Here is a 25,144-nt window from a genome sequence, read left to right on the forward strand (position 1 = left end):
GACAAACATATGGATGTGATATCTTCCTTATTAAATTTTATTTGAATATATCTGAAGCGTTACGTTTCTTCTCTTGCCGCAAGTGAAAATTCTAAAGAATTGTTTTAACTTACTATTTATTGTCATGATGTACTAATATTTCTTTATTAATAAAATAAAATATGGATTTTGAAAAGGAATATTACAAAATTATAATATGTTGCTTTCTAAAAAAAAGTTAAAGCATGGCGTTAAATTCATATATTTATTTCAATCTAGATAATTTATTAAAAGGAAAAGATGTTTGGAAATAAGGTTGTTTTTTAAAGTGGTTTTTTTTTAAAATATATTAAAATAATATTTTTAAAAAATTTATTTTTGATAGTAGTATATCAAAATAATCCAAAAATATAAAAAATTAATTTTTTAAAAAATTTAAATTTTAAATAAAAAACATGTTTAACCTCAAAGCCAAAAAAAGGCATAAAATTCACTTCTTCACCAAGTTATTCCATTTCTTTTCACTCTTTTTTTTTATCCTTTTCTTATCCGACACTTTAATAAAATCAATCAAATCATAAATTTAATAAAATCAATTAAATTTCACCATATTAATATCTTTTAAAATTCAATCAAAATTAAACTTTAAATCATAAATTTTATAAATTAACTCTTCAAATAAAAGTTTAATAACTTTCAATATAATATGTATAACACAATCTATGTATATCCAAAAGAAAAAAATTGTCTTTAAAAACTATTATTTCCCAACCCACCCGACAAGTCACAAGCATAGATAACAAACCTGTGGAAAAAATGCAAACCCTTGCTACTTTCAAGTACTAATACCTCAGTACTTTCTTGGCAATTCCTTTCATAAGAGTTCCTTATGACCCCATATGATGTCTTAATCTTCCAAAGTCCTCATACACTATAAACAACACCTTTCTTTCCCTCCTCCATCTCTCTCTAGAACCCCAGAGAACCCATAAGGCAAAAACACTCTTCTTAGCAGAGAAGGAACTCAAGAGGCCAAACAAACCCACAGCCCCATTTGCATACATTGTTCTTTTTCACAGGTACAACCCTCTCCCTCCCTGCTTCTCTGATTTTCTTGTATTATTGTTTTTGAATGTATTTATGCATGCTTATTGTACAGTATCTGTACATACTCAGTCATACACTACAATACGTCTATACATACGCATATAGGATGACTTTTGAGCGTGGGAGATGGTAAAGTTTGTGCATTGGAGAATTTTGAATTCTGGGTCATTTAGATTTTTGTGTTTCTATGCCTTTTGTTTCAATTACAGCTTAATTCTTCGCTCTGTTTTTCATTGATTGCATAAAGTTCGTGTCTTTTTATGTATGGCTGTTTGGTTACTGAGAAAACTAAGAATCAGATGTGTTTTCCTATTCCAATTGCTTAATTGTTGTCTTTTTTTCACATTGATTGCCTGAGGTTTGTTACTTTATTATAATTGCTGCTGCTGTTGTTATTATAATTACTAACATTTTGATAAAAGTTGGTGTCCTTATTATATACCACCTGTTTGGTTGCTGAGAAAAGAAAAGTAGCAAATTGGGACTTTCATAATTTTGCGTTTTATGATAAAAGTTTGATTATTTTTTATTCCTCACTCGTAAAATTTTAATAATGTGTGCATGCAACGTTTATTAGAGCCTTTGTGGGTTGCTTATGGAAAATGGAGTGAAGCAAATTTATTTATTTTTAAAAAATTGCTTAATTATGCTCTTTATCCTAAACTTTGTCTTTTATTTATTTATTTTTATGTACGTGGCTGTTTGGTTGCTGAATAAAGACAGAGCAAATTGGCTTCTAGCATTGTGCATTTCATGATAAATTTTTATTTTATGTAATTGAATTTGGTTGCACTATTAACAGTTATATGTGTGGTTGTGACTTTTATTAGAACTTTTGGAGGTTGCATATGGAACTTGGAGTGAAGAAGACAGTTTTTTCACCTAAGGCTATCATACACCAAAAGTTTGGTAACAAGGCATGCTATAAGGTCGAGGAGGTAAAGGAGGAGTCAGCTCAGAATGGATGCCCAGGATTGGCAATTCCTCAGAAAGGCCCCTTTCTATTTCGGTGCCGGTTAGAACTTCCAGAATTTACTGTTGTTTCTGATATCTGCAGAAAGAAGAAGGATGCCGAGCAGTCTGCTGCTGATTTGGCTTTAAAAAAGGTATGCTTTAGCTTCCTTTTTAAGATTTTTGTCAGCATTTTTCCAATTTGATTGAACTTGCCAGCCGTGGATGAGTATGTAGCCTCGTGATGAATGACATTATTTTTCTTCCCCATGATTGAATTTTCTAATTTTTTCGATTTAACAATGTTTTTGATAACGGGCAACAAACTCAGATGGATATGGAATTGATTATTTGTTAATTTTAAAGTTTTGTTGGTTACTTCGGCTGCCTGGATGTAGATACTTATTCTGTGTGACTATGTGAGGAGATTAAGTTGTTCTTTGGACAATGCAATTGCTTATAGAGAAGCAATTGTATTTTTACACATTTGCTCTTTTATTCATCATGTTTTCTTTGAGATTAATTTGTCATGCAGTTTTCAGCTTTTCTTCTGCTATAGTTTAGTTCATTAATCTGAAGACAGATGTAGATCTTTCTTTTGTCCCTACCTTCTTTTTTTGGCAATGTAATTTAACTACTTAACTGTTTATTTACTATTTATCCTGCAGCTAGGCAACAATCCCGCAGATGAAAACCCATCTGAAAAGGATCCTTGTGATGCTTTGATTGATCGAATCAAATATATATTTACAGACAAGGTTGGTAGTTTGTATAGAAATGAATTGTATAACAGTTTGTGTTCTACATGTAATACTTGCAGATGACTTGGTTTTTGCCAGTCATATAATATGCAAGGATCCTTGACGTGGTTTGTGCATAATGACGTGCTCTAACCTCTCCTTCTTTGTTTTTGTGTCTTTGTTAGTTCCTTTCATCTCTTCATCCGCTGAGTGGTCACCTTAGAGCAGCTTTGCAGAGAAAAGGTGGTCTTTATGGTCTGATACCTGCTTCTGTCATTGCTGCCTGTGATACAAAGACAAGTAATCTGTGTAAATTACTCAACACTGAGGTGGAATCAAAACCCTTTTTGGCTTTGTCATCAATTATGAGGGCTATACCAAGATTATCAGGGTCTGTTGTAACATCCAAGGGGCAGCTTTCAATTCAGAAGCAAAATCCATATCCCACTGAGATCATAGAGTCATCAGATATCCAGCAATCTGGTTCCCCAGAAAACATATTAGTTAAAGCAATACAGATCCCAGCTTCATTGGACGAGACTATTCAGCCAGTGACTCTTGATATTTCTTCTTCTGGATATTACCTGGATGTTATTGCACAAAAACTTGGTGTAACAGATGCCAGCAAAGTTTTGCTCTCAAGGTAGGTGGAATTAGTTATAATACAGAAAGCCTGAGATGGTGTATTTTTTCGCCTAAATTTGGTTCCTTATTCCTTACAGATATGACATGATGTGATGTTGTTTTCTTGTTTGGAAGATGTCTTATTCTTCTTTTTGTAGCATCATATTCTGTTTTATCAAATAATTTTTTTTCTTTCCTATCAAACTGGAAGAAGAATGACTGTTTTTTGGAACCACTACATACTTTTTCTCCAACAGGATTATTGGTAAAGCTTCTTCTGAGACAAGATTGTATTTTGCTGCTTCTGAGTCACTTGTGATGGAACTATTGTCAGACCATGCAAATCTGAAAGATTTTCACGTAGAAGGGCTTTTGAATGCAAGGGCAAACTACTTCTGTGGTCAAGAAATATATGGTGATGCAATTATGGCATCAGTTGGATACACATGGAGGTCTAAAGAACTTTTCCACGAAGATGTGTCCCTCCAATCATATTACAGGTCTCTTTTGAATTCTTTCCCATGAATCTCTTGTTTTACCATCATTAGTCTTTTCTATCTTCTCTCTGCAATGTTGTTCAAACCTTAGTTTTGATGCAAGTTTGATGTGCTTCGGTAGTACAATGTACAATGCTTAGCACATCAATTGCACATAATTTGCTTGATATAAGCCATCCATCTTCTTCATCATCATCTTCTTCTTCTTCTTCTTCTTTTTTAAGTTTCTTATATGAAGATGAACACTGAACTTTTTTTCCTTTCCCACATAATATTTTTGCTGGATATACTCCTTTTATTTGTTTTTTTTTCATAATTGCTTATGTGAAGATGAATACCAAACTTTTTTTTTAATTAATCAGCTGTTGTATGGTCTATTACTTAGAATTTAGACCATTTTATTGCTCCATATTAATTACTGTGGCAATGAATGACCCGTACAGTTTATCACCAAAGTTTGCATCTCCTATGCAATGTAAGCACTGTTCCATAATGTACTATAATACACTAAGCCTTCAACAATTCATTATTTAATCAATTTAGATTGGCTTATTCAGGATGCTTATAAGCAAGATACCTAGTGGAAATTACAAGTTGTCTCGAGAAGCAATATTTGCTGCAGAGTTGCCCTTTGTATTCACTACAAAAACAAATTGGAGGGGTTCCTTCCCAAGGGAAATCCTATGCACATTCTGCCGTCAGCACCAGCTATCTGAACCTATCTTCTCCACTACAAGTATTCCTTTAAAGGCATCATGCAAGTTACCAAGATCACAGAAGAAGTTGAAGGTTACCGTGGCAGCTGAACTAGCAACTGAATACACTAATGGAGGAAGTTTAAATGCTGGTGATGGAGAAACAGTAGGACTGGAAAGCAGCTTTAGGTGCAAAGTAAAAGTATTTTCCAAGGGTCAGGATTTGATCATAGAGTGTTCCCCTAAGGAGATTTATAAGAAGCAAACTGATGCTATCCAGAGTGCTTCTCTGAAAGTTCTCTCATGGTTAAATGCATATTTCAAGGACCTTGGCATGCCTTTGGAGAAGCTAAATTGCTCTGTTGATGCCCTCGACATTAGCTTATCTTCTGAAAACTTTCTTAAAGAGTTTGCTTTATGCCAATCTCTTCATAATGTTCAGCAAAGTCGGTGTCAAGGATCCAAATTACCTGAATCAAAAAGTACTAATATGGAATATACTTTGTCAGGACAAGATGTTTGCTTACCAAACATTGAAGGCTCATATTCCGGTGTCTGCCCCTCCAATGGATCTTTGTTGTGTATAAGTTACTCTGTGTCCTTGGTGACAGAAGGTGGACATACAAAAGAGCTTATTGAAAGTAAAGATGAATTTGAGTTTGAGATAGGGAATGGAACAGTGGTTTCCACTCTTGAAGGAGTTGTGACACAAATGTCAGTTGGCCAGTGTGCTCATTTCAACATGAATTTGCCCCCTCAAGAGTTCATTTTAGCCGCAGTTGATGATCCTGCAAGGATTCTTTCATTGTTATCCTCAGGTAATTATGTGCTTCTTGACATCTGATTGATGATTTTCGCAACCTGGGTTTTGAATTATTGGTCTTTATTTTCAACCTAGATCAAAACATAGCTAACTTAGTTAATGTACTGAATCAAGACATGGCTGACTAAATTGATTTACTTTCCTAAAACTTCGGATTTCCCAATAAGGAAGCAGATCTTATCCGTTTCTTTATTTATCTTTGGTTTTGGAGATTGAGATTGTTGCTTTTTATTAATTCTTGAGATGTATCGCTCTGTTTGTTGTTAATTATTTCTTCTTATAATGACAACCATATATGACATGAAGGGAACAACGAGCATGATTTGTTTCTCACATAATTATTAGAAACAGAACTGACTTACTATATAATGGAATTTATGTTATAAGGCAACCTGTACTTGTAACTCTTTGAAAATGAAAAATCTTAGTTTATGACATAAATTTAGTTTAACAATTGGATCTGACACCTAATTTCTTCTGAAATGATCTTCTGTGTTCCTGTTTTGGCAGAAGTTTGCTTCTTAGAATACCATGTAACCTTGTTGCGAGTGACAGAACCACCAGAAGAAAGAATGGAGCAGGCTCTTTTCAGCCCTCCGCTCTCAAAGCAACGGGTGGAATATGCTGTGCAGCATATCAAAAAATCCAGTGCTACAACTTTGGTACATATTTTGTATTTCTTATTTAACAGTTAACAACAGAAAGTTGAGTTTGCAATTTTTATCTCACCATTATCATCTTCTGTCTCCGACTTTTTTCTTTTTTCAGGTTGACTTCGGATGTGGCTCTGGAAGTTTATTGGATTCTTTGTTAGATTACCCAACTTCACTAGAAAAGATTGTTGGTGCTGACTTATCAAAGAAGAGTCTTAGCCGTGCTGCAAAGGTCTGAATCATTTCTGAGCAATGTTTCTCCGCTATGCTCTATGCCCTTTTTTTGCTTGTTAGCTACACGCTTGAATTGGTCACATGTCTTGGGTATTGTTAATTATGCAGATACTGCATACCAAACTGAGTGCAAAGTCAGATACAGGCATCAAATCTGCTATTCTTTATTATGGTTCCATCACAGAGTTTGATTCTCGATTGTGTGGATTTGATATTGGCACTTGCTTAGAGGTATTTACCTTCCTGCTGTGGTACATTTCTTGCTAGGTTGGAGCTCTTGGGTTAGCATGCTAGTGTGATTTTTCTTTTTTGTTTCTTTGGCTAGAATATCATACAATGGTGGCAATATCTATCAACAAATATGTTTTGCTTGGTGTTTGATGTTTTGCATATTACATAATTTTGAACATTTAGAAAGGGAATTCATGTGTGCCTTTGATCGTGCTATGTTTTGGATTCCCAGAATTTTTGGGGTCATTGACATGTTTTTTCTATATATTATTGTGCCAGTCTACGACCTCCATGTGAATGTTGGGAGAGCTCAAATGTGCCTACAAAATTAACTTATATCAGTATTTTGAAAATTGATTAGTCCTATGTTGCCTCTAGTTGTGCCAAATTCTTATTCTTCCTATGTTAATAGTATCTCCTCGCTGTGATAATTTTAGTTTTTGCATGTGTAATTGTACTGCTACAAACTTTTAGCATCATTAAAGACGTCGTTTCTATAAATCAATGAACTGGTTTCCATCTCCTCTGATTTTCTTACTTTCACCTGATGTCTTTGAGCTTATAGGTAATTGAGCATATGGAGGAGGAACAGGCCTGTCTTTTTGGTGAGATTGCATTGAGTTATTTTCGACCAAAGGTTCTTATAGTTTCCACCCCAAATTACGAATACAACGTGATTCTACAAGGATCCAGTCCCACAACTCAAGAAGAAGATCCAGACGAGAAAAGCCAGTCACAGTCATGTAAATTTCGCAACCATGACCACAAGTTTGAGTGGACAAGAGAGCAGTTCAACCATTGGGCATCAGATCTAGCCAAGAGGCACCATTACAGTGTCGAGTTCAGTGGGGTTGGTGGTTCTGGTGATGTGGAACCAGGCTTTGCATCGCAAATTGCTGTCTTTAAACAGGAGAGCCTACTTGATGAAGATGATCTTCCAACACAAGAAAATTCCTCTGAGCATTGCAAAGTTATATGGGAGTGGAACTGCGATGATAGATCTGTACCCTCTTCGACAAGAAACTAATTTTTAGCGTTTCTAAACCACACCCTGACAAAGATATTAGTGAATTAGTACAGCCCTGTACTGATATATTACATTATTTCTAGGAAGGAGAAAGTATCTAACAGAATTAGGCAAGTGCAGGCTCAGAAAGGATGCATTTTTTCTTGCTGCTGGGCCAAATATTTTGGCAGGGAAATGAAGGGATTGCATGTTCTTATTCATTCAAAGACCCCATGCCATTTATGAATACTGAGAGAATTCCTGCCTAATTAATACAAGTCTATTTTGATCATCTATATGTATTTATGTTGTATTTTTTTTACATGCAAAATCATTTACCTCATCAGATTCATGTTCATATCTTATTGTTTTGGATTATTTCTTAAAAAAAATAAAAAAATAAAAAGGATAAATCATAGAGATTTTCAGAATATTTATTAAACTCGCCTGATCTAGTGGGTTGATTTTGGTAAATTCACTATCTAAGCTTGATTCAGGCTTGTTTTTAAGTGTTTCTTTGGGTTTGCGGTTCAATTTATTTTTCATTAAAATCTGAATTTGTTTTTTGTTTTAAATTAATTTTTTTTAGTGTTTTTAGATTGTTTTAACGTGTTAATGTTAAAAATACATTTAAAAAATAAAAAATATTATTTCAATGTATTTACAAGAAAAAACACTTAAAAAAACAACCATTATCATATTCCTAACACCTTTTACATTGAATTGGTTTTTGATATTAGTTTAGCCACACTTAATGAATTAATCTTGATTAATTTTATTAAACTCGATCTAGATTGATTTGTTAAACTCGATTAAAATTCTATCAAGTTAATTTTAAAGAATTTTTTTCTAAATAAATAAAAAAAATTATATACTCAGTTGATTTCTAGTAATTTATTTAGGATTAGACCCTGTAAATATTACTATCAAGCAAATGTTTTTTTTCTTAACTTTAAAAAATATTCAGTCTCTAAAAAGAAAGAGTAAAGAAATAAAAAAAAAAGAGTAATTTTAGAAAAATAAAATAAAATTTACACAAACACACGTGCAAAACGCCACACGTGCGAATTCCAACGGCTAGTTATTATAAAACGGCTAGTCTTTTCTGTTTCACATTTTCACCTTCCCTTTTGCTTCCCTCAATCATCACACCTCTCTATGATTTCTCTCCTCTCTCAATAAAAATTTTCCTTCACTGTCTCTTTAACCAAGCAAAAACGAACCTCCTATCATTCCCTTCACGAAAAACCCAATTCTTTGAGTTCTTTTCTTATATGACTTTCTTGAAAAAATTCAAGAAAAATTAAAGGTCTTAAAGAAACTTTCTATTGAAAATGTGGTCTCATAACAACAACGACAAGAATTCTCCGGCAAGGGGATTCTGGACACCGCCGGCTTCATGGAGGTCTCAACATTCTCCGGCGGTTGCCATGATGCCAATGTCAGAGAGGAAAGAAAGGGTGTCTTCTCCTAGTTGTAAACGTGATATTTTTCATGTTATTCATAAAGTCCCTGCCGGTGATTCTCCTTATGTCAGAGCCAAACATGTCCAGGTAATAACTTTTAAGGGTTCTTTTGTTGTTTGGATTAATGGTTTTTATGGGGTTTTTGAAGAAGTTTTAGTCTTGGCAGGTTTTGAGTTTAGTTTCCATCCTTGTTTCATATGTTGTTTTAGTTGGAAAATACTTGGGTTCTTGAAGAGTATTAGTTATCTGGTGGTAGTTAAGGTTCATGAATTTTTGTGGGTTCTTCTTCGTTTTTTATGTTTTTTTTCCTATTCTATGTTTACTAACAAATTATCTGTTTGGTTGAAATTGAGAGAGGAGATTAAACTGTGGATTTATGTCTGTTTTTGGTTAATTAATAATTGAAATGCCAATTTATCCCATAAGTTGATTTTAATCTCTTTTTTTTTTGGAGAACTTCTTTTGAAATTTCTGGTTCTTGAAAGTTAAATGTGATCTGTCTTGTGAATTTCTGGGTTTGGATAATACAGGTTAGAATGAGATTTGACATATCATGTCTCCCCATTGATTTTTAGGAGAATAGAACTTTTATTTGCATGAAAAATCACTCGATTTCACGTGGTAACTGCTGCAAGGTAAGAAATGTGAGAAAAGGAAAAGGGAATTGAAACAAATAGAGTGATAAATAGAGTTATGCATTAGACATTGTCACTTGATAAGGGGAATTAAGGCACTAAAGTAGTAAAGAGTAATACAATTAGCTTATACCTCTATGAGCTGTTAGATTACTTGTTAGTTTCCTTGGGAAAGAAGATAAGGTTAATTTGTTGTTTTAACTCTTCATGTACCTATTCACATTTCATTACAGTTTTTGACATTCCATTTTAGGCTCCTAGATATCTTGACTGTTTAAAGAGGACTCACTAATGGATGATTTTTGGAATTTAATTGGATATATTAATTTTCGGGTTCAGATCCTGTGTTTGTGTTTGATTTTGATAGTTGAATCTTTTATTTCAGTTAATAGAGAAGGATCCAAGCAAGGCTGTTTCCCTATTCTGGGCTGCTATCAATTCTGGGGATCGAGTTGATAGTGCCTTGAAAGACATGGCAGTGGTGATGAAGCAATTGGATCGAGCTGATGAGGCAATTGAGGCGATCAAGTCCTTTCGTCATCTCTGTCCCTATGATTCCCAGGAATCTATTGACAATGTGCTAGTTGAACTCTACAAGGTGAAATGCTACTTTTTCCATCTTTGCAAACTGTAGTATTTTGGCAATAATTGACTCTGATGATCTGGTAATGTGATTTCTCCATTAGCATATTGACATTTCATGAGGAAAATCTATGTAAAGAACCATCTTAGATCATTTATGAGTTGTCTTCTTGGGAAAGCATCCTTGCAAGGTTTACTAGTTTTCTGCACTAATGTTAAACAAAATGGAACTCATTCAGTTCGAAATGTAGTTAAGGTCTGAAATTTTCTTCTACATCAGGCTTTTTAATGAATGCAAAGGCGTCCACATTTCATAGGTAGTGCAGGTCAAGCTGTTTTTTTTTTTAGATGGTAAAGATGATTATTATTTTCACTAAGAGACCTAAGAGATATTGCTGAGTTAGAAGCATGCATTTGCGATGTGTGTGGCCAAATAATTTTCTGTTTGTTTTGAGGAATCTGGTTAGCACATCCATTTAGCTCAGTGAGGCTGTTGTCACAATACATTGGATTGTGAAGAATGTTTATATCTCGAGATTTCTCTTCTTTTGCAGAGATCTGGAAGGATTGAAGAAGAGATTGAAATGCTTCAACGCAAACTGAAGAACATAGAAGAGGGTATTGCTTTTTCTGGCAAGAAGACAAAGACTGCCAGATCCCAAGGGAGGAAGATTCAAATAACTGTTGAACAAGAAAGATCAAGGTGATCCCACTTGTTTTGCTTCTTTCCTATTTATACTGTATACCTCTGGTTGTTATTTCATTTTAACTGATGCAGGATATTAGGGAATTTGGCGTGGGCTTACTTGCAGCATCACGATTATGGTTTGGCTGAACAATATTACAGGTAAACTATTTTTCTGCGTTGGAAGATAGACCTAGACCTAGACATTAAAATGGCGATCTTCTTCATGAAATAAAATTTGATTTTCAGGAAAGGTCTATCAATGGAGCCAGATCAGAACAAGCAGTGCAACTTGGCTATCTGCTTGATGCACATGAACAGAATTCCAGAAGCAAAATCTCTGCTTCAAACCGTAAAAACTTCATCTGGAAGTAAACCAATGGATGATTCCTATGCTAAATCTTTCGAGCGAGCTTGTCAAATCCTGACTGAATTAGAGTCACATTTGATAGTTAAACGAACCGAAGAAGATGAAAAAGTTCACCAAAGGTCACTGGCATTGCCTACCACCAGAAATTTGAAAGAGGTTGCTAGCTCCCGAAATGGAGATGTTTCGGGATTTGTGGACTCTAGAAAGTGCACAGGTGTAGTTAAACCAACCGAAAAAGATGAAAAAGTTCACCAAAGGTCTTTGGCATTGCCTACCACCAGAAATTTGAAAGAGGTTGCTAGCTCCCGGAATGGAGATGTTTCGGGATTCGTGGACTCTAGAAAGTGCACAGGTGTATTTAATGAAGATAGAGTGCTGTCAGATGAACATAATAGAAGATCTTATTGGCAGAATCACTCTGAGAATGAGAAAAGCTTCTTTGCATCCAATAATAGGAGTTCTCAATGTATATCACCTGGACTGAGAGGTGGTCCACAGTCTTCTCCACAAACTGCAGTTGACAATAGCTGGAGGAGAGATTCTAGTTTTGCAAGCCCAGGTGAAAGGCTTGGTTTTGCCAGCAAAATGAAGGATTATCGGTTTAGTTTTGCTGAAATAGGCCCAAGTTCAGAACAGAAGAAGACATTTACATCTCCAGCCATACATACACAACCAAGGAGATGTTGCTGGGGGTTCGATAAAGGAGATCAGAGAAGGATAAGGTGGGGAGAGGATACAGCTGAGATAGAAAAAGAGAATGCAATCCGGAATCTCTCTGGAGAACTATTAGACTTAACTGATAATCATACAAGCTGGAAAAGAAATGTTCAGGAAAATGGTCGCCAAAGGAAATCTGCAACAGAAGACGAGAACACAAGTCTAAAGTGTTCCACAGAGCAGACCGTGGTTATTGACAATGCAGGGGTATCAAAAGCCTCCACTGATTGTGACTGGGATCAATCAGCAGAAACTGTTGGGAATAAGTATCTTGGAAAGGACAGCTCACTCAAATCCCACCGCAAGAGTTGGGCAGATATGGTTGAAGAAGAAGAAGAAGAACTGGACCTGTTAACTACAGACCTTGGCCAGAGTTTCCATAGTTGGAATTATGAAGAAGCATGCAGTGATGAAAATCTAAATGTCAACACATTTCATCAGAATTCTTACCAAAAGAATCAGCTAGGAACTATTTTTCGAAAACTTGAAGCAGCTGATCTTCAAGATGGCTATGGTACATCCATGAATGCAGTTTCATCAAGGAATTCCACAGCGCGACGCTCACTGTCTTACGAATCTGCAGAGGATGTGAATACAAAGAGTAGAAACAGGTTGCAGGTTTTCCGAGACATAACTCCTACTCCAGATAGTCCATGAGCTTGAATCAAAATACGTCAGAAGTGGATATAATTCAGTGATGTTTGAGAGTTTTTGAACGGCACTGATCAAAATCATGTAATATGGAGTGTTTATTCTTTTTTCTATCTCAAATTTTTTCTGCTTGGTGAGGTACTGTTGCATCAAGCATTGTGATGTCTTTTTTAGACCTTCTTCCCGCCTTCATTGTTTCCTTGTATAGTGAGTGTATCCATGTCACTCATCAATCATATGATATTAAACACAAAACTTTTAGTTCTGATTAGTTAGTTAGTTGCGGATCTCGTATCACTAGGCTATGTAGATAATTTTGTAGAAATATTTATGGATCTATTTATGATAGAACTAAATCTAAAAAATATGTGAATTGCATCAAGACGATCAATAACTTTTGATTTGTTACAGCTGGATTGTTACAGCTGGATTATAGTTGCAAAAGAATTGCATGGGGCACTCGTGTGAGGCTGTTAGAGTCAGTTAGGAGTTGGTTAACCATGAAATAAACGTGTCAAGCATAGGGAGGATAATATAAATAGCCAGTGGAGCTTATGTAAAGGGCACGCAAAAAATTAATAACAGAACTTCTCATTCCTCTATTCTTCTCTCTGCTTCTTATTCTTATTCTTGTTAAGCTCAGCTTAACAATTGGTATCAGAGCTTGCAACAAGCTGCGAACCTCATTCAACAATGGTGAATGGTAACAAATTCAAGATAGTAGATGAACACTGCAAAAGGTTAGACAACCAGCTGCAGACTTATCATCTAGAATGGCAGGAGTCCATGACAGAAAACAAAGAGCAAGGGGCCAAGATTGAGCAATTGGTCATACAAATGGAACTACTATCCTCACAGTTCCAACAATTTGTAGTAGCCCAAACGACAAGGACAGAGACGGCAGGAGGCCAATCCAGAGGTATCCTAGCAACCCCAGGGATGGACAAGAATGTGGAAATGAATGCATCTATTAAAAAAATAACACCAGGACTTAGAACTCAGAGTCGAGGTGAACAAATGACAGGGCAAGAGCTTCATAAGACAGGGTTCCTCATACCATTGCCAAGGATGGAGCTATCAACCTTCAGAGGAGAGGATCCTCGAGGATGGCTACGAAAATGCAAGAAATACTTTAGGATACACTCGATACTTGTACATCTGTGGGTAGAGGTGGTCTCGTATTACTTGGAAGGCAAGGCATATGTATGGTTTGAAGGCTTGGTACCAGGCAATGATTCACATATAGAATGGGAAGAGTTTTCTCAGGATATTTGCAGGAGGTTTGGAAGCCAGGATGACATTGTGGAAGAATTCAACAAACTAATCCAAGACGGAAACATGGATGAATATATAGAAAGGTTTGAGGAGCTAAGATCACTGATGGGGGCTCTCAACCCACTGTTGTCAGAAGCTTGCTATGTCTCTAGCTTTATTAGTGGATTAAAAGATGAGATCAAACCGATGCTCAAAATTTTGAAACCTGCAAAGGTGATGGTGGCATTTGAACAAGCCAGATGGCAAGAGGAGGCTAACAATGCCTTAACCAAGAAGACTCGATCACTGTAACAAAACCATCCTTCACTTCACAGTGGTAGAATACCAGGCAATGTTCCCTCAAAATATTTGGGTTCATCCAGGACTAAAGGAGTGAAGCCACCTTCAGATAGTCTCTATGAACAACGAAAGAGATTGGGACGGTGTTTTAGATGCGGGGATAAATACATGCCTAGGCATAGATGCAATGCCAAAAGTCTACACATGATAGAAGGTGTGGAAGGAGAGGAGGATGAAGGGATGAGAGAGTTCGGAGACAATGTGCAAGGAGAAGACAAGGGAAATGATCAGGTAAATGAATATGGCATGTCATTAAACGCCTTGGCAGACAGCAACACTTACAATACTATCAGGATTAAAGGGAACTGTCAAGCTCATAGACAGTGGGAGCACACATAATTTTATTAACAAAGGCACAATCAAGGCGTTAAAAGCTCCCACCAGTAAGACTATATTGTTGGCAATCACGGTGGCCAATGACAATGTCATGTTGTGTGAATCACATAGTCCTGCATTTACTTGGTTTATGCAATACTATGAATTCAAGTCAAATTTGAGGGTGCTGGAATTAGGTAGGCATGATATAGTGCTTGGGGTTGACTGGCTGAAGAAGTATTCACCAGTGCTATTTGATTTCATCAAATTACGACTGTCATTTAAAAAAGATGGCAAGATGATTGAGCTAAAAGGCATTTCACAGGGGGCTGAATTGTAGGTGATAAACACCTTTAAAGAACAGAGAAGCTTCAAGGATGTGATTGGTGGGCTGGTAGGCCAGTTCTTTGCAATGGACAGTGAAGGGGAAGATAAGCCAACCGAAACAAGGGCTGAGATTAAATCTCTGTTGGCTGAATTTGCTGGTATCTTTGAAGAGTCGTGAGCCTTACCTCCAGCAAGGCGATTCGATCACAAGATACCTCTGAAGCCAGGGTCACAGCCTATTAACATCAGGCCTTACAAAAGCTCATTCATTCAAAAGGGAGAAATAGAGAAACTAGTGAAGAAAATGATCTCTAATTGCGTGATTCAGCACAGTGCCAGTCCTTTTGCATCTCCTGTGCTGCTGGTTAAGAAGAAAGACAATACATGGAGATTCTGTATTGACTATAGGCAACTCAATGAGCAAACCATAAAAAATAAATTCCCCATTCCTCTTATTGATGACCTTCTAGACGAACTGCATGGCTCAAGTTTCTTCTCCAAACTGGACCTGAGGTCAGGCTACCATTAGGTTAGGATGCACGAGGAAGACATTGAGAAGACAACATTCAGGACGCATCATGGGCATCATGAGTTCAAGGTCATGCCCTTTGGCCTTACCAATGCTTCGTCCACCTTCCAGGCATTAATGAACAGCATACTGGAGCCATACTTACGCAAGTTTGTGCTGGTTTTTTTTTACGACATACTCATTTACAGCCCATCATTTGAGAGGCACCATGTCCACCTCCGACAAGTTCTGGAAACTCTAAGTGATAATCAACTGCTGGCTAAGAGATCTAAATGTGCATTCGGGGAACAACAAGTGGAATACCTGGTGCACGTAATTTCTATAACAGGAGTAGCAACCGACTGCAAGAAAACTGAAGCAGTGAACAATTGGCCTATTCCACAAGCTTTGAAAGAACTTAGAAGATTCTTGGGATTGGCGGGGTATTATAGGAAGTTCATCCGACATTTTGGAGTTATCAGCAAACCCCTCACAGAATTGCTGAAGAAGAATAATTTTGGGTGGAATGATCAATCTCAACAAGCTTTCGATCGTTTGAAGAAAGCCTTGTGTGAGGCACTCGTCCTAGCTTTACCTGACTTCTCTAAGACATTTGTCATGGAGACCGATGGTTGTGATTATGGATTGGGGGCAGTCTTAAGCCAAGAATGTCGTCCCATAGCTTATTTCAGCAAAGCCTTAAGTCCAAAACATATGGGATTATCCATATATGAAAAAGAGTGCTTAGCCATCCTCATGGCTGTGGAGAAATGGAGACATTATTTATAGCAGGAGCAATTTATCATACAGACGGATTATGAGAGCTTGAAGTTTCTGCTGGATCAGAAGATTCATACGACAATTCAAAAGAAAGGCCTAATGAAGCTCTTGGGGTTGCGTTATACCATACTATACAGAAAGGGCAAGGAGAACATAACTGTCGATGCACTGTTCAGGAAGCACCACAATAATGCACCAATCACTGCTGTTGGGGAGTTAGATGCACTAACCAGTATACTGCCAGCTTGGTATGAGGAGGTGCATGCATCTTATGACAAGGATCCTAAGTTGAAGACCATTATCTTAGACAAAGTGATGGGCAACACAGGAGATATGGATTACACTTATACAGAAGGGATGTTGAGATACAAAGGTAGAATAGTAGTGGGACAAGAAGGGGAACTCAGAGCTAGATTGGTTAAATCCGTCCATGATTCTTATGTAGGAGGGCATGTGGGCATACAAAACACATTCAGGAGGTTGAAGGCCAACTTCTATTGGTCGGGGATGAAGGCAATGGTGAAAAGGACAGTGGAAGAGTGCGATGTTTGTAAGCAAGCTAAGGCAGAGAGAGTAGCTTATCCAGGCTTATTACAACCATTACCGGTTCCTAATGGAATATGGGAAGCCATCACCATGGATTTTATAGAGGGACTGCCAAGTTTGGAGGGAAAGAATGCTATTATGGTAGTCGTGGACAGATTTACTAAATATGGGCATTTCATCGCACTCAGTCATCCCTACACGGCACAAGATATTGCACAACTATTCCTTGATCATTTCTACAAGTTTCATGGACTACCAGCTGTGATTATCACAGATAGGGACAAGATCTTTACCAGCATTTTTTGGAAGGAATTATTCAAAAAGTTGGGAGTTCAGGTGTTGATGAGCACGACTTACCACCCACAGACGGATGGGCAGACCGAGAGGGTGAATCAGTGTTTGGAAACGTATCTTCGTTGCATGACCATGCATCAACCAAAACACTGGTTTCATTGGTTATCGCTGGCACAATGGTGGTATAATTCCAATTATCATTCTACCTTGGGAATGAGTCTTTTCCAAGCCCTTTATGGCTATATTCCCCCACAGAGAGAGTGGATTGCTCAAGAATCGACACTAGTGGCTGCAGTGGAAAATGTGTTACAACGCAGGGCCAATATGAATCTTGCAATGAAAAAGCATCTCGAAGCAGCAAGGCATCAGATGAAACAAATGGCTGATACGCACAGGTTAGAGAGGGAGTTTTCGATTGGGGATTTGGTTTTCCTTAAGCTTCAACCTTATCGACAAAACAGTGTGGCATTAAAAAGGAACCTTAAACTCAACCCCCGATATTATGGACCCTATCCAATAATTCGCAGAATCGGGCTGGTGGCTTATGAGTTGAGATTGCCAGAAGGAAGTTTGGTACATCTAGTGTTCCATGTATCCCTGCTCAAGAAAAAGATTGGTGATGCAGCAATTGGTTGCCAATGACAGACAAGGAAGGACGGATGCAGATTGTGCCAATAGCCATACTGGACAGGAAGATGATGAAAAAGGACAACCGAGCAGTAACAACGGGGTTTAAGTCAATTATTTTGGGTTTATTAAAGAAATTATAAAATTTTTAAAAAGACAAACTACTTGAAGATAAAATATTCTATAAAAAACTTTCTAATTAAAATTTTATGTAATGGTTTTTTTTCAACAAAATTCTATGTTGCTTATTTATTGCTATCTTTCTTGTATTATTTCTATCTCCGTCAATTTTTAAATAATTTATAAAGTATAAATTAAAAAAATGGGTAGTGATATTTCTTCTTGAGAAGAAATTCTAATAGAATTAATAACATAATAATTATATATTTTTTCCTTTGACTTTAACTATTGATTCATTCACAGGAACAAAATATATTTTTTAAAACTTTTCTCTTGGATTTAATCCCAATATAGGAACACGCTAACCTAGTCCAAGGGTGAAAATAAAAACCCAATATTTAGAGGAAGAAACAAAAAAGATAGAACTTTGGAGGGCCAATAATATAAATTCAATATAAAAAGATAGAACTTTGGAGGGACAATAATATAAATTCAATATTTCAAACAACCAATATGCAACTCCAGCTGAAAAAGTGAAAAATCCAATTTCTTTTTCTTTTTTTTCTTTTTGTGAAATCAACTTTTTTCTTTCAAGAAAACTCAAACAACAAATATCACTCTTCTTCATTGACCGGCTCTCTTATTTACAGACACTTAAATAAAAACAAGCAGCAGCAGCACCGCCGCCGTCACAACTCTTCATTAACTTTCACCACCATCTTTCTCACTTACTAGGTAACTCTATAACAATCTCCTCCATTTTTCTTTTATAAAGTTCCCATCTTTAATTTCTCACTGTATACTCTAAAGTTCTATATTCTGATAAAGTTTGTAACTTTATACTAAAATTTTCATTTCTCATTATGTCCTTTATCGTGATTAATCTGATTGGTTGAAGGTGATTAATGGACTCCCAGCATCTGTTACTTAACAAGAACAACACTTTAACAAAGCTTCCACAATTCAGTTTCTTTGCTTATCCAAAACCCAGATACAACCCATCTTCTAATTTCTTGGGTATGTATTCCATTTAAAAAGTTTCAATTTTGCTTGTTTTTTATTCTTCTTGTTATTGTTAATTTGATGGGTTATTTTTCTTCTCTGTTGTTGTTGAAGGGTTTAAGTTGAAGAGAGTAATGTGTGCAATGAAGTCTTATAGGTTGTCAGAACTTAATAATTCAGAGGTTGAGAGTTTGAAAGCTCGGCCTCGTATTGATTTTTCTTCCATTTTTGGAATTGTAAGTGACCCTTTTGTTTTGTTTTGAAAAAGAGTGCATTTTTTTTTCTTTAAATTTAAGATTGTTGTATTGAAGTTCTGATAAGCTAATTACTGATAGGTTGTATTTTTTTTTGTTGGTTTTTAGGTTAATCCTATTGTTGATGATGTTCGTGAAAGAGGTGATGCTGCAGTTAAAGAGTTAGTGATTCTTTAATTAGTACTTTATCTTTATTGTTTTACCATTGAGCTATTTTTAGTAATGAGGCTTTGTTTATATATTCTTTGTAGTTATACTTCAAGATTTGACAAAGTCAAATTAGACAAGATCGTCGAGAATGTTTCTGAGCTTCCTGATCCGGAGGTGAATTCCAAAAGCATATCTTTTAGTAAAAGAAATTCCTTGCACTTCTTATTTTATCTATTCAGTGATTTGTATGGTTTGCTATTTTTGGTCCAAATGTTACTTCAAACATTCCATTTTTTGGCTTTTGCTCTATTGCAGCTTGATGCAACTGTTAAAGAAGCTTTTGATGTGGCGTATAACAACATATATGCATTTCATCTTGCTCAAAAATCAGTTGAAAAAAGTGTTGAAACCATGAAGGTATGTTAATACTAAAGATTTGTTCTTGCTTTACTGCATATTGTGCTGATACAAAGCTCAGAACATTTCAAAATATTTTAGGGTGTTAGATGCAAACGTGTGGCTCGAAGCATTGGTTCTGTAGGTCTTTATGTACCAGGGGGGACTGCAGTTTTGCCATCCACAGCTCTGATGCTTGCTATTGTAAGTTGATTGCATTGTGTATCAATTATTTTGGCTGGTTCAAGTTCTAATCTTTATTATGATTGCCACATTCTGGTTAAGTTTGTTTGGTTGATAGTTTAGTTTGTTTTGTAAACCAGCCTGCACAAATTGCTGGGTGTAAAACTGTTGTCCTTGCGACTCCCCCAGCTCAGGATGGCAGCATATGCAAGGTATATATTTTTTTTTTTTGCTTTTGAAATGTTATACTCTTACAAAGCATGTACTCAATGAGATGGTCTTCTGTAGGAGGTACTGTATTGTGCCAAGAAGGCTGGTGTCACTCACATCCTTAAAGCTGGTGGAGCTCAGGTTAGAAAACAAACGTGTGATCATATCTTTTGTGCACTTGGTACAATTATCTTTATTGTATTCATGTTCCTGCTGGTCTTATGAACTTTTGATTTCTAGGCCATATCTGCAATGGCTTGGGGAACAGAATCTTGCCCTAAGGTATTTATTTCTCATCATCTTATTTCTCAATTGTTAGTAGCTGAAGCTGATAATAAGAACACATAATCCTTTTATTGGTCCTCTGTGGTCTTTATACTTGTGTTTTGCATTTTCTGTTTGCTAACCAGAGTATGTTGTTTATTATGGAATTGATAAACAAAAAAACATATTTTGTTTTCCATCTCAAATGCTAAATGTATGCTCTTTAGTTGGTCCTGCATATATTGGGTTTCTCTCTTTACCTCACTGTAATCCTCTCAAATTTATGTTAAAAATCTTGTTGAGAAATCTGCAAAGATAGTTTTTTTGATAATTTTTCAAATGAGAAAGTCAACTTTCAAACAAGTTTTGTATTAACACAAGATATAGCAAGCATCTATATTTAGAAGCTTTTTAGTTACTCTAGAGATCTAATTCTTTACTAGTTGTAATGAGCTAGCTTTTTTTGGGTTGAAATTTGTAGGCTGAGAAGATTTTTGGACCAGGAAATCAGTATGTGACAGCTGCAAAAATGATTCTCCAAGTATGGATACTCTCACCAATAGAAGTTGTTGAAGTCTATTAGTCTAAGTAACTCTATCTCTTTCTCTGTCTGGCTAGAAAATGCTGGTCTTTTTTCCAATTTGACTCGTTTTTTCTTTTATTTACATAACAGAACAGTGAAGCAATGATTTCAATTGACATGCCTGCTGGGCCTTCTGAAGTTTTAGTCATTGCTGACAGATATGCTAGTCCTGTTCATATAGCTGCAGATTTACTATCCCAGGTGCTTAGCCCTTTTCCTTTTAGTTATATATATATATAGATATATTCATATTCATGTTATGTGGGTGGCACATATATTTCATCTGCATATAATCCTCCCTCGTTAATGAAATCTACATTGTGATAGATTTGTATGGAAAGCAGAAGAAAGCAAAATTATTTTGCCCCCTGAGATAAAGCAGGATAAACTGATATATCAAAATGCATTGTCTTATACTCTTAGTTTTATACTACATTATGCAATTTGAAAAGATATTTACGATGTGGTATATTTAGTTCTCCTTGTAAAAGGTTGAATCTGTGCTCCATATCAGGGCAGTATACTGAATTTTCACCGTCACATTTTTCAATCATCAATGTAAAAAATTAAATCAAAATTTCCTTCAAGACCTTTTTCAAAGCCTTGATTTTGTACCAGGGATTAGATGTTTATTGCTTTCATTTATGCCAGAGATTATCTTTTCTAATGTTTTTATTAAATTCTTTGAATTTTCCAGGCTGAACATGGCCCTGACAGTCAGGTTGTTCTTGTAGTTGCTGGGGATGGTGTGGATATGAAAGCCATTGAAGAGGAAATAAGTAAGCAGTGTCAAAGCCTACCAAGGGGTGAATATGCTTCAAAAGCCCTGAGCCACAGTTTCACTGTCTTTGCTCGTGACATGGTTGAGGTCAGTCCACTGTTTGAAAATTCATACCTGGGTATTTGTTGCTTCAATCCTATGAAAGTTGCTTTCTCTGCATTTTTAAGATAGTGGGATCTAGAATTATATAGGAAGCAACTGGATAAGTTCTTACTGTCTAATGAATTGTAACATGCAGTTGTTGAATCATAATTATCAGAATCCGCTTCATGCTACTAATTGCAGGCTATGTTGTTAACAAGCATGAAAAATGTTTTTGACAAGCCCAAGTACATTTCCTCCCAGACTGTTCTCATGGATTGTTTGGCATTTTAGGAATTGCTAAAAAATTGTTTTGTTTACTAAAAACTTGATTATTGGGTCTTTTAGGCTGTCTCCTTTTCAAACTTGTATGCACCTGAGCATCTGATCATTAATGTGAAAGAAGCAGAAAAGTGGGAGAGCTTTATTGAGAATGCAGGTATGGTCTTTCAATGCTATCTAGTATTTCTCTTCAGCTTGGTTGCCATCTATGTCGACATTGTTACTATCACCTTTGATGCCACACTCTATTTCTACCTTTGAAAACAAGTGAATGCCCCCAACTGTTTTAAAAGAGAAAATATATATGACACAGCCTTGGATAATTTTCACTGCAGGTTCTGTGTTCCTGGGTCCGTGGACACCAGAGAGTGTTGGGGATTATGCCAGTGGGACAAATCATGTCCTTCCAACATATGGATATGCACGGATGTATGGTGGGGTATCCTTGGACTCTTTCCAGAAATACATGACGGTGCAGTCTTTGACAGAGGAAGGTCTTAGAAAGCTTGGCCCATATGTGGCAACCATGGCAGAAGTTGAAGGGCTGGACGCCCACAAGAGAGCTGTAACTCTTAGACTTCAGGATATTGAAGCCAGACAGGTTTCCAATACGAGATAGTGTATCCATTAGGCACCTGATCTTCTATATATAATTATTTTTTGGGGCTAAATTGTTAGCCCACTTGAGTCGACAAAAATCCTCACGTTGTTTTATCCCTAAGAAGTTTTGGCATGTAATGTAACTTTAACCCTTTGAATCATAAATAAATCTCTTTTGGTTCATGTCCTTGAAAGGTGCATAGAAATTGAATGGTACTATCTGATTTGAGGTCACAAAATGCTATTTCCTGTTGGGTGACATGCAGATTCTAGTTGGTGGAATGACAGGGAATGGACTAGCCTCTATAGGCCAGTCAAACGAACCCTAAATATACTTATGTACTCATCCACCTCACAAATGTCAGGAAAAAGAAACAGGAAAAGTAGAAGTCCTTAAATCTATGCCTAATAAAACAGGTGACAACAGTAAGAAGCAAAGACAAGTGCTCATATGTTGTCCGGAGCCTAACAAGAACATGATTAGAGAAAAGCTACAACCATGCAAGAGATGTCATCCATGCTTCCCCTGGTTAATGCCTCTTCAATCAAGTTCTTTGCTGCCTCTTCAGCATCTTCCAAATCGGCATTGCAATCATAAACCTCTTGGTTTGACATCACCTGTATATAACAGATTGTTAGGGTCATTAATTTATTTCAAGGAAAAACACCACCAATATATTCCTTCTGGTTCTCCTATGCTCGCTCAAATATGCAGCCAAAATGATAACAACGTGCCAAGTTTAGGCAAAGTCAAGCCTTTTTATAACCTTCCACAAGCCATCACTCCTCAAAGTTATGAATTCAGTATCTTCATCACTATGTTCAATCATTATATCTGGTTCTGAAGTAAAATGCTCTTTTAATCTCCCATCACCGAAAGTCCTTGCCATCTCTAACTGCCCGTCCACACGCGGCACCTTGCCTGAATCAATCATGGATTAATTGTATGCAGAAAGGAAAGGAGCTACCTACGCTTTCAATCCTCAGAAGAAAGGAGAATTGTGTGCATCTGGCGCTTCATACACAAATCCACCCTTGCTTTCGACATGTTCTTTCTCCTTCTGGGGATCATGATCTACTGAGATTTGTGTTGCCTCACCATTTCTGCATAAGATGGCCCGAGAATCACCAAAAATGGCCACAATTAACTTCTCTTTATCAACTAGTATTGCTGTAGCTGCTGTTGACTCTCCTCAAGAACCAATTATTCTATCCAAAATCTCATTATCAGTAACCTTATACGTCCTCTTGATCGCTCATTTCAGGTTTGCCCAGAAATCAGGCTGAAAATGAAAAAAAGAAGAAAGGAATTTCCTGTCCAAAAGTTCTTATAAACCAAGAATATAGCAGCGAAGGCATCGCATAAAGCCCTAACTCATGGCCATTGATTTTCCTATTTTCTGCCACTACATAATCTTCCATTCCATGGCCCAATTTTCCTCGGACCATATGGTATCCATGGATGACATTCCGACGAGGAGATTCCTCCTCTTCATCATTTTCATCGTCAGTGGAAGAATCATATCCACTATCCTCCTTGAGTCACACGTAGATATCAGAAATGGTCAGATTACAACATCCATTGAGCAGAAAATAGATATCAGAAATCCCTATTTCTAATCCTGCAAAATGATTCAGCTAGCCCTTCCTAAACGACAAAGGAAGTTTAGAATTCGGGAAACAAAAGAATCTCAAGCGTTTTTCTCTACATAGGACTTACATGATCCTTTCCTTGTGCACATAAGGAAGAACAATGAACTCAAATATTACCATCATTCCTTATGATAACTACCATGGTTGTGTTTGGTTAGTCTCCTAATATAAAAACGATATAAACATGTTAATTGAAAAGACAAACATATACATATAATAAATTTATTGATAGTTTTAATATGAATTTCTATACTTTCATTCATACATGTTCCTTTGGGTCTCTGATTTTTCGATTCCAACAATCTAGGCCTCCATGCTTGGTTTGGTGACATGCTAAATATCATAAAAGAGATGCAAATGTAAACGCTAGTAAGATAACAAGCAAGCTGGATGGCATACCTTCATGGTGTTCAAATATTTGATGATAGCTATAGCTTGACCTTCTTCACATTCAACTGTTAAAGAGTATAGCTGCTGCTAATTCAAGCAGGCATAACATGGTGATCATCTTTTTATACAAGATTGGTACCTCTACAACATGCAGTCACAAAGAGTACGTACGTAGGAACAGGATACAAGTATCTACAATTTTGGTAAATTTTAACTGTGTGTTTATTTGTGATTGTATTATATTAGTTATACCACCTAATCTATCGGTTTAAGGTTTAAGTCATAGATCAATAGATTAACTTGGGGATTTTTTTAAAAAAATATCTAAAAATATTATATCAAGATTTTTATTTTTTAAATATTAAAACAATATTATTTTAATTAAAAAAAACTCTTAACCATGAAAGGGAATCAAAAACATACCAAACTACATATCTAGATTGCCATTCACTAAAATTTGGTAAATGGGTTCATACATGAAAGGGGCTTGTAAAATGAAGCCAGATGTGGTGGCTAATAAAGAGAGACTGAACACCTT

The 25,144-nt window shown here is 36.3% G+C and overlaps 3 protein-coding genes and 1 pseudogene across 4 annotated transcripts; 3 read left to right on the forward strand and 1 right to left on the reverse strand.

Moving 5' to 3' along the window:
- Positions 1-772: 772 nt before the first annotated feature.
- On the forward strand, positions 773-7,832 carry LOC133680851 (small RNA 2'-O-methyltransferase-like). The gene is made up of 10 exons (XM_062103867.1): positions 773-1,058; positions 1,917-2,192; positions 2,706-2,795; positions 2,963-3,420; positions 3,659-3,901; positions 4,456-5,411; positions 5,927-6,078; positions 6,185-6,301; positions 6,412-6,534; positions 7,100-7,832. Exons 2-10 carry the CDS (start codon positions 1,935-1,937, stop codon positions 7,559-7,561), a joined length of 2,859 nt encoding a protein of 952 aa, XP_061959851.1. The 5' UTR covers positions 773-1,058; positions 1,917-1,934; the 3' UTR covers positions 7,562-7,832.
- An 841-nt stretch (positions 7,833-8,673) lies between these two features.
- Positions 8,674-12,917, forward strand: LOC133699181 (uncharacterized). The gene is made up of 5 exons (XM_062122340.1): positions 8,674-9,093; positions 10,027-10,239; positions 10,778-10,926; positions 11,002-11,070; positions 11,158-12,917. Exons 1-5 carry the CDS (start codon positions 8,875-8,877, stop codon positions 12,650-12,652), a joined length of 2,145 nt encoding a protein of 714 aa, XP_061978324.1. The 5' UTR covers positions 8,674-8,874; the 3' UTR covers positions 12,653-12,917.
- A 5,463-nt stretch (positions 12,918-18,380) lies between these two features.
- Positions 18,381-22,750, forward strand: LOC133690262 (histidinol dehydrogenase, chloroplastic-like). 2 transcript variants are annotated; one of them, XM_062110497.1, is made up of 15 exons: positions 18,381-18,512; positions 18,676-18,794; positions 18,894-19,015; positions 19,142-19,194; positions 19,285-19,357; positions 19,499-19,600; positions 19,682-19,783; positions 19,903-19,974; positions 20,051-20,113; positions 20,213-20,254; positions 20,718-20,777; positions 20,910-21,020; positions 21,517-21,687; positions 22,030-22,120; positions 22,299-22,750. In XM_062110497.1, exons 2-15 carry the CDS (start codon positions 18,683-18,685, stop codon positions 22,580-22,582), a joined length of 1,458 nt encoding a protein of 485 aa, XP_061966481.1. In that variant the 5' UTR covers positions 18,381-18,512; positions 18,676-18,682; the 3' UTR covers positions 22,583-22,750. The 2 variants fall into 2 exon arrangements, with proteins under 2 accessions (XP_061966481.1, XP_061966490.1); XM_062110506.1 differs by having other exon boundaries at positions 18,695-18,794.
- A 293-nt stretch (positions 22,751-23,043) lies between these two features.
- LOC133670174 (probable protein phosphatase 2C 28) lies at positions 23,044-24,621 on the reverse strand (annotated as a pseudogene).
- Between the last annotated feature and the right edge of the window lie 523 nt (positions 24,622-25,144).

Source organism: Populus nigra, chromosome 1, assembly GCF_951802175.1.
Source record: "Populus nigra chromosome 1, ddPopNigr1.1, whole genome shotgun sequence".
In the NCBI taxonomy this organism is placed as follows: domain Eukaryota; kingdom Viridiplantae; phylum Streptophyta; class Magnoliopsida; order Malpighiales; family Salicaceae; genus Populus; species Populus nigra.

Excerpts from the sequence above, each read along its gene's own strand:
- LOC133680851 (XM_062103867.1), top strand. The coding sequence starts at position 1,935 with ATGGAACTTGGAGTGAAGAAGACAGTTTTTTCACCTAAGGCTATCATA. Across the intron at positions 6,302-6,411 it reads GTCTTAGCCGTGCTGCAAAG|ATACTGCATACCAAACTGAG; the intron begins GTCTGAATCATT and ends TTAATTATGCAG. Across the intron at positions 6,535-7,099 it reads ATATTGGCACTTGCTTAGAG|GTAATTGAGCATATGGAGGA; the intron begins GTATTTACCTTC and ends TTGAGCTTATAG.
- LOC133690262 (XM_062110497.1), top strand. The coding sequence starts at position 18,683 with ATGGACTCCCAGCATCTGTTACTTAACAAGAACAACACTTTAACAAAG. Across the intron at positions 19,975-20,050 it reads AGGATGGCAGCATATGCAAG|GAGGTACTGTATTGTGCCAA; the intron begins GTATATATTTTT and ends GGTCTTCTGTAG. Across the intron at positions 21,688-22,029 it reads TTGCTCGTGACATGGTTGAG|GCTGTCTCCTTTTCAAACTT; the intron begins GTCAGTCCACTG and ends TGGGTCTTTTAG.
- LOC133699181 (XM_062122340.1), top strand. The coding sequence starts at position 8,875 with ATGTGGTCTCATAACAACAACGACAAGAATTCTCCGGCAAGGGGATTC. Across the intron at positions 9,094-10,026 it reads TCAGAGCCAAACATGTCCAG|TTAATAGAGAAGGATCCAAG; the intron begins GTAATAACTTTT and ends CTTTTATTTCAG. Across the intron at positions 11,071-11,157 it reads TTGGCTGAACAATATTACAG|GAAAGGTCTATCAATGGAGC; the intron begins GTAAACTATTTT and ends TTTGATTTTCAG.